The 9,046-nt window shown below is 48.6% G+C and overlaps 1 protein-coding gene and 1 long non-coding RNA gene across 2 annotated transcripts in view; one reads left to right on the forward strand and one right to left on the reverse strand.

The window, feature by feature from the left end:
* Positions 1-9,046, reverse strand: part of LOC102384576 — a 71,638-nt gene that overhangs the window by 48,403 nt on the left and 14,189 nt on the right. The window lies entirely within an intron of this gene.
* LOC102384332 (high-affinity choline transporter 1-like) overlaps positions 1-9,046 on the forward strand; it is a 19,505-nt gene that overhangs the window by 8,525 nt on the left and 1,934 nt on the right. The window contains exons 6-7 of the mRNA XM_006018632.1: positions 2,005-2,158; positions 6,124-6,341. Coding sequence (XP_006018694.1) covers positions 2,005-2,158; positions 6,124-6,341 — 372 coding nt within the window. The remainder of the gene's footprint in view (positions 1-2,004; positions 2,159-6,123; positions 6,342-9,046) is intronic.

Genomic DNA, 9,046 nt, shown 5'->3' on the forward strand with positions numbered 1-9,046 from the left:
GCAGGAATGGGGAGACCACCGCTCAATTCTGGGCACTGAATGAGAAATTTCCTAACTTTTGAGTGCTCAACAATTCTTTTAACCTAGTTGTGTGTAATTCCTTTTATTTTTAGAGAGCTGAAAAAACCCTCAGAAATTCCATCATATGTCCCCATAATGCCACCTGCATGCATCCTCCCCAGGTCGGGCACAATCCTGTACTACTTGATCTCTCAGAGGTGCTGTTTGTAGCGGTGTTGGTCTAAGGACATAGACAAGTCAACAACTGCAGAATCTCCCTTTGCCTGAAGAAGGGTGCTTGTGCCTGAAAGCTTGCAAAAAACAATTTTTCCAACTATTTAGTTGGTCTTCTAAAAGATATCATGTTTACCCAAAGAACCTTGTCTGCCTCGATCTCTCAAAGTAACTCATAGCATTAGTAGATTGCCATCTTTGTAGAACAGCAGTAGAAGGAGGAGAATATCTGCTTCGCCAGTATTTCATGGATGTGTGCTGATAACAGGAGATTGACGAGATAGGGGAATCTTGGGTTCCACGCAAAGCTCTGCAGGGGAGTGTGCTCAAGCGGACACGGTCTCTCACCCATTCTCTCCAAACTTGACTCCTTCTGCTCCATTCTCTCCACCAGTCCCAGTCCCGGTCTTGTCTCTTTTGCACTCTTCTACTCCTTGGCCCAGCTCCAGACTCCTCCCATAGCCAGTGCTAGGCTTCTCATCATAGCCTAACTCTTCCCACTCATCCAGTTTCAGGTCTTCTTACTTCAAGTTCACTGACCAAGTCCCAGTCTTACCCTATTACTCCCAGGCTCTCTTTCCCCTCACATTCTCTCCTAGGGTATTTGCTCATTCTTTGTATTCCATCTCCTTGACCCCAGACTCCTTGCACAGCCAGTCCCAGCTCCCACTCCTGGCTCTCCATCTAATCGTTTCTCCCACTTACTCCCAATCTTCATCTTCCAGTTTAAGATCCTCATCTAATCTGTCACCCTGCCCAGTTTCTTGCCCTAGTTTCTTTGCCTAGGTCAGTGATTCTCAAGGTGCCATGAGATCTTTTTAAGGGTGCCACAGAGTGCCACACCATGTTAGGCATGCAGACATGATTCACAAGATAAACCCAAAGATTTGAAATAGGAATTCATAGAGTTAAAATCATTCTACCCTGTTGTGGCCTTTATGAGTTATTTGCAACAGAAGAATTCCTCTATTATTTTTCTGTAGTAAAAAATGAGTGAAACCTAAGAGCTGGCATTTTCTGAGGGGTACCTTGAGACTATTGAGGGGTAGCTTGAATTTACTGAGGGGTGCCTTGGGTCTAAAAGGGGCTGAGAGCCACTGGCCTACCCAGTCCCGCACACTTCCCTTCATACACTAAACCTGTGTCAGAGCTGTCCCCTCGGCCCCTATATTGTTCTCAAGTTTCTCTCCTTCCCTTCCATCTTCTCATCAGTCTTGGTATTGACCCTCCAGCCAAATAATCTCAAACCCCATTTCCCTCACACACTCCCAATCCCACTGTTCCCTCACTTAGTTTCTGATCCTTGTCTCTTTGGCCACAGACCATTCCATCTCCTCTGGCTCCCATTGCCAACCTCCTCCCCCTCCGATGCCCAGGGCATGTCTACATGAGACACTTTACTGCATAGCAGACTAATTTGCCACATGGTAAAGCATCACTGTCTACATATGCATGGCAATTAAGGTGCAGTAGATTAATTTACTGTGCTGCTGGATAGTCCCATACGATACAAGTGCTATATGGCAGCTGGTGATTCTGGTTGAATTAAAAAGGCAAATATTGAGCAAGGGAAATTTCAGCCTTAATGAGTACAATTTGGCAAAATTATATACAAAGTTATATGTAAATGAAATCATGATTTTTATAATAGGAAGTTTCAGATTAGCTTTATGAAAGGGAAAACTAGCATCCATGTCAATAATGACAACCATAACAATAATGTTGGTGATGTCAGGCTAGGAAGACTGCATTAACGTTTGCATGTTTCAGGTTCTTGGAAGTATCCCATTTCAAACTTATTTCCAGCGAATTCTCTCAGCCGCCTCACCAAGACAAGCAAGTTTCATTTCCTATCTCTCTGGGCTGGGATGCCTTTTAATGGCCATCCCCTCCGTGCTCATAGGGGCAGTAGCAGCATCAACAGGTAAAAATAAGCAGGTGTCTTTGAGGAACCTACATATTTTTGTTCAGGGTTATTAAAATGCACACTGGATGCAGCCCAATTTGCCCTATTTCTGAAGTGCTGGGCAACTTGTAGTCTTTGGGGATACCAATTGCTGAGTGTTCAGCAGTTTTGGTTTTTTTTAATCAGACTAGTTCCTGCTGTCAAAAAGTGGCATCAGGGAAAAGATTTCTTCTCCCATCAGGTCAGGTCCAGACATCTCTGGGGACAGAGTCCATTACTGACTCCTGCAGGCACAGCTGGGAAAAGAGTTAAGCTTGGGATCTGTGATGGGCAAGGAACTCATTTTACTTGAAACTGAGACAGTTAAGAGGTGACTTGATGAAAACCCATAGGTAACTACTTGGAAAAAGTATACTAGGTGTTGTTGGAAATTCAAAATATAAGTAAGATGCAGATTCTTAAGAGTGAAGAATGATTAGTGAACAGTTTACCAAAGGATGTAGTAAGTGCATCATCCCTTGATGTATGGAACTAGATATCTTTATAAAAGATACTAGCAAAGTGCCCATCAAGAATGACAGGTGGGTGGCAGGGACAGAGAGCCACCACCCACAGCCCCGCAATGCTGTTATTCTGCATCTGGCAGCATGCAACCGTCTCCCACCCTTCTCTGTGTCCAGCCCCATTCACCTCCCCCCCCTTCCACACACACCTCAGACATATGCCACAGACCCACCCACCACCCACCACATGCCACACACACACACACAGCCACATGCCACACATGCACTCAGCCACACACACAGCCACCCTCCACACACACCCCCCACACTCACCCAGCCACCCGCCCTGCGCGCCCCACCCCTCCTGCGCACCCTGCCCCCTGCAGCCAGCAAGTGGTCTCCATGCGGGGAGGGTTATGGTGCATGGCTGCAGGGTGATACACAGGGAGCATGCACGGGGGATGCACCCTCACCCCACTGTCATGTGTTGCATTTGGCGGGCGCTGCTCGCTCCCCCCTGTCCTTGAAGCACCCTGCAGTCGCGCACCATGCCCCACCCCTCACCCCAGGAGCACCCACTGGCTGTGGGTGGTGGGGTACACAGGGTGGGATGGCAGAGCGCACAGCCGCAGGGTGCTGCGCAGGGAAGGGGCATGTGAGGCGCAGGCATTACCTGCTGCCTGTAGCACGTGGGGTGGGGTGACCCCCACCTGCTCCCTGCGCAGCACCCTGCGGCCACACGCCACACTGCCCCCACCCCTCCCCAGGGTGGGGAGTACTTGCTGGCTGCGGGCCACAGAAGGGGTGTGGCGCGGGGGATGGGTGCACAGCTGCAGGCAGCCCCAGGGGGAGAGGGCAGGGGGGTGCAAGCAGCGCCCGCTGACTACGGTACATGGCCGCAGGGCACACACCCACTCCCCACGCAGCACCCTGCAGTCACGCACTACATACCCTCCCATGTTTTGCTGCATGCGGAGTTGGCCCGGAGCATTACGGACAGATAAGTCCTAAGGCTTTTATTATATTACAATGGTCAAACTTACCCAGAAGTCAGAATGCACTTGAGTATTCACTTATGTAATAGGGAAGAATAATTCCCTCCCCTTGCAAAGATTACTGATTAAATTTCTAAGACTTCCCTCATCATGTTGCAGACTAACAATCCCTAGCTCATTTTAAGGCCAGTTCACACAGCAGTAAACTGTTTCCCTGACTGTTAACCAATAATAGGATTTTGCAAACAATATATGAGGGTTTTCTATTTAAACTTGCAAGGTTTTCCAGTGCTCCTGCTTCAGGGTTTATAATTATTTGAAGTGAAACAATCTAATTTAAGGGTGCAAACACATATTTACACTATTTAAAATGGGATTTAAACATCAATCATCCAGAAGTACAAGCCAGTTTAGAACACTTTAAACCTCCGGGAACATTTCAAAGGGATACTTAGATAATCAGGTAGTATTTGAACTGGTCCTGATGAACTGGCTCAGTGTTCTGTGTGGACTCCAAGTTTCTGTGTCTAGTGTCTGGTCAGTCCTCCAGGCACGCCGCACCACTCCTCACCCCCACCCCAATGCCTGCACAACAACTGGCTGCTCTGGTACAGAGCCAGAGCTCGACTACCTAAACCTTTACTGTTTGTACTTGACAGAAATCCATGGCATCCCAGGCTGATTTGGAGAGGAGGGAAAGGGTGGTCAGGTGGAGGGGTAGCTGCCTGAACCATTGCTTCTGGGGGCTGCAGAAGCAAAGCGGGCACTACATGCCGTCTCTCTCACACCGCGGCTTTAAAAGAGCACTTTCCTCAAAAGCCTTTAATTTGTTGGCAATGGATCCCAGATTTGCAGCATCTAGGCTGGTTTTGGGACAGGGGTGAACATGGGAGGATGGCCATTTCAAGGTTGGGGGGGGGGTGCACTGCCTAGACCCCTGCTTCTGGGTTCTTGGTGGAGGTGTATGGTTTGTGGTTGGGTGGGCAGGTAACTAGATGCATCGTTAACAGATAGTGCCCACCAAGTGATAAAGCTTGAGCCACTTCAATTAATACTACAGAATGGATGGCAATTCCATGCCTGGTCAAAGTGAACTAGCTTATTCATTGTTAATTGTTGCTTACCCTCCACACCCAGTCCACACAGCCGCCTGCCCTACCCTACACACAACTCTACATAACTGCATCAATACCCCACAACCCACCTGAGCAGCAAATCAGCCTGGGACACTACAGACCAGGGTTAAGTGAAGGCTATGAAAGTAACTGAGTGGCTTTGTAGGGAAGGTCCTTTTAAAGCCACAGCAAGATTCAGAGACCTTGGGCAGCACCTTCCCACCCTCCACCCTGGAAAAACAGAAGAAAGGGTTGAGGAAGTGTCCCTCATTACCCATCTCACTATGCCTCCACTCCCCAATCAGCCTGGCATGTACCATACCCTAAATGAGTGGTTTGGAAGAAAGTGCTCTTTAAAAGATGCAAATACTCTAACCACCCCTAAATGCCCAGCTCCCTGGGAACCCAGAAGCAGGACTCCAGGTACCCCGCTATGGCACTTAGGTACCCCAGTCAGGGTATCACCACAGAGATTTTAGTGAAGTGCTGGAACGGTCTTTATTGAACTCATTAGCAGTGAGAAGGGAAAGCAGAAAATTGTCATTGGGCTGGCTACTCACTACCATCTCCTGGTGGTTGTTTGATAGCACTGCAGAGCCTAAAAGGTTCCATCATATTTGGCAGTTCTGTCATATTTTCTCACTTCCAATGCACACTTTCCCCTGCAAAATTGGGGTACATGCTTTAAAGGGGTGGGGAGGGGGAAGCTGATTTTCTGCCTGGAATAGGAGAACTTCCTCCCAGGCAGCTGAGGGAGTCAATTGACATAATGACTGGTGTTCTTCACTCTAAAGGTGTTAACAACCATCTCCCCCTTCAATGGTCTATATGTTCCACTATGCAAGCTAACCTTTTCAGGGCAATTTTGCTGTTTGCAATCTGCCCCAGGTTGCTCTTCTTCTATTTCACAGCCTCTTTAGCTCAGATTCTAGCTCTTTTTAGAATAAATTGTATAGACCAGTTTTCAGCAACAGCTAGGGGTTCAGTTGTAGTTAAGCAAGGAAGGGAGGATGAGTCAGCTGAAAATTAAGTTAAGTTATCTGGAGAAATCTTTTTTTCACTTCATTCATCCATTCAAAAACAAGGTGTATATTATATTCCGGGGTATTTTGCATGCAAGAAAATACAATATTTAGAACATTTGTTAGTTTATGTACAGACACTTCTGACATGGAACAACTGTGACCATTTCCCAATCAGTGACATTCTTGAAAAGGTTAAATTTTTATGTGTCTGCACCCTTTGTGCCAGAACAGAAGGTTCCCGTCCTTAGCAATGCAAAGATAGGATGGCTGCTTGTAAAATATACAGCTTTGAAGAAAAAAAAGAATTAAATATTTAACATGACATTTCTCTGTTCTGTTTTAAAGACTGGAATCAGACAAGCTACGGTCTTCCAAGCCCATTAGAGAAAGGAGAATCAGCCATGATACTGCCATTTGTTCTGCACTATCTCTGTCCGTCATACATTTCCATTGGTGGCTTGGGAGCTATTGCTGCTGCTGTCATGTCTTCTGCAGATTCAGCCCTTCTGTCTGTTGGCTCTTTATTTGCTCACAACATCTACAGAAAAATTCTTAGGAAAAAGGTAGTACTTGAATTAGTAGTACTTGAATTATAGATTTTCTAAGTCAAGAATATTTTTTCCATTGGAAAGAACTCAGAAAGACCACAACAGCTTAGAAAGAAATCCACAGTGTTAAAATCAATTTGAAATCTCTGGGTTTATCTTGTGAATCTTGTTTCCATGCCAAATAGTGCTAAATTATATGGCATTCCATGGCACCCATGAAAGGATCTCAAGACACCCCCAGGTGCTGCTGTACCCTGGCTGAGGATCACTGGATTAGAGAGCTGCTGATTTTAGTTCAGGGTCCAAGGTCTGTAGATGCCAAGGTGCAGAAGTGTTTGGATCCTGAATCTTGGTCTGGCCCATGGTAAACTTTGTAAAATTCAGATCAGGATGCTAGTGGGAATAATGTATAGTATACTGGACAGCAGACTTCCAATTCCTCCAAGTCTAACCTGTAGTTGTCTACTGACAAAGCGAAAGCTTCAAATAAAAACACATGGGTGAATTAGCAAAGTGCAGTTAGCAAAAGTGGATACATGATAGGGATGTAAATATAATTTAAAAGTTCTCCATTTGATCTCTTCCAGTTATATCAGTTAAATGGTTAACCAATAGCTCATACCTAGTTTAGTGACCTTTGGCACAAACGGTCTTGGACCTGGCTCCTTATGTCTTCACCATCTGCCCAGCACTGAGCAGGCCCCAGGCTGCTGGCAGGGAGCCATAGGCAGAGGGTGGCAGGTGCAGCTGAGCCACTAGGGACCACTGCCCAGCTGCAGAGCCCTGGCTTCCCCTCACCCCCCTGGGGCTGGGGCTGTGGACAGAGCTGGGGCTGCAGACCTCTCCTGTGCCCAGATCCTGCTGCCACGGGGAGGGAAGGAGGGAGGTGCCAGGCTCCCCACAGGGATCAGGTGGGGCCTTCCCATCACAGCAGCAAGACTCCTCTTGCACAGTGGGTCTGCCTGGCCCCCCTGCAGTGGTGGGGCTCAGGCAGGGCGACATGCTCCCTGTTCCTCCTGCCATGCTCATGCTGCTATGGCCCAGACTTGGAAGGCTCCTCTGCGCTGCTCACCCTGGGGGAAGGGGAAAGGTCTGGTCCCAGCAAGGTGGCCTCCGCTGGCTGCGCTGCATCCTTACCCCTCCTGCCTATAGTGCTGGGGCTGCACAGGGCCTGGCCCAGGCCTGACATGGGGTTGGCGGTAACTCCACAGTCTGGGCTCTGGCCCTGGCAATGTGGACAAGCCTTCCAGGTCTGGGCTGCAGTGGCACAAGCACAGCGGGAGGCATAGGGAGCTCGTTGCTCTGCCCAGGTCCCACCACTGTGGAGAGAAGGAGAGGGGGCAGGCAGACTCACTTCACAGCTGGGAGTCTTGCTGCTGCAGCTGGAAGGCCCCACATGGCCTCTGTGGGGGGTCTGGCACGCACCTCCCTCCCTGTGGTGGCAGGATCCGGGCATAAGAGGTCTACAGCCCCAGTCCATGGGGGTGAGGAGAAGCCATGGGTCTGCAGCTGGGCAGTGCCTCCTAGTGGCTCAGCTGCACCTACTGCCTCCCACCCATGGCTCTCTGCCAGCACCCTGGGGCCCTGGAGCATGGTGAAGACATAAGGGCAGTTCCTGCTGGAGGTCACTAAACAGTAAATGGTAAGTGATAAATGGTAGAAATATAATTGTTGTTTAACTATTTACATTCTTTATACATAACTGGTTGGATCATCATACTCATCAAGTAGTTCTTAATGCCTCATCATCTAGTTGGGAGGAGGTTATCATACTCATGCCCAAGGGTCTCTGCTCTAGGTCCAGTATTGTTCAATACCTTCACTGATGATTTGGATTATCAGATTGAGTGCACACTTAGCAAATTTGTGGATGACAGGGGCAATCGCAGATGCTCCAGAGAGCAGGGCTAGGATCCAGAATGACCTGGATAGACTGGAGAAATAGTCCACAATCAGATGAGATTAAACAAGGACAAGTGCAATCCTGAACTTGGGATGGAATAATTATGTGCATGAATACAGACTGGGGAGTGACTGGCTAGACTGCAGCATTAAGGACGAGAGGGTAATGGCAGAGCATAAGCTGCATATGGGCCAACTGTGCACTCTTGTTGCAAAAAACAAAAAATCCTCAAAAGCCAATAGCATACTGGGTTGTAATAATAGGAGTCTCACCTACAAATCAAGGGAAGGACTCTTTTGCTCTATTCGGTTGGCCTGTGCAAAGTGGCTAGTATTCGCTTCAGATTTGGCCGATTCAGGGGACAGTGATTCAATTTGGTGATTTGAATCATTGTCTTGATCAGATTCGCCTGAATCTGATTTGGCTGCTGCCAAATCTCTGAAACAGCCAGGCCCATCCCCTGCCTGCTCTCCCAGCCCAGCAATGGCTCCCCCCGCCCCCCGCCCCAGCTCCTGGCACTTGTTAAAAATAAGCCCAGGTGCTCAGTGGGTGCTGCCGGGCAGGAGACAGTCCTGCCTGCCCCCCACTGCTTGTCTTGATCAGATTCGCCTGAATCTGATTTGGCTGCTGCCAAATCTCTGAAACAGCCAGGCCCATCCCCTGCCTGCTCTCCCAGCCCAGCAATGGCTCCCCCCGCCCCCCGCCCCAGCTCCTGGCACTTGTTAAAAATAAGCCCAGGTGCTCAGTGGGTGCTGCCGGGCAGGAGACAGTCCTGCCTGCCCCCCACTGCATGAGAGGTTCTACACAAGCCCCCCAA

This window comes from Alligator sinensis, unplaced genomic scaffold, assembly GCF_000455745.1.
Source record: "Alligator sinensis unplaced genomic scaffold, ASM45574v1 scaffold116_1, whole genome shotgun sequence".
Taxonomy (NCBI): Eukaryota; Metazoa; Chordata; order Crocodylia; family Alligatoridae; genus Alligator; species Alligator sinensis.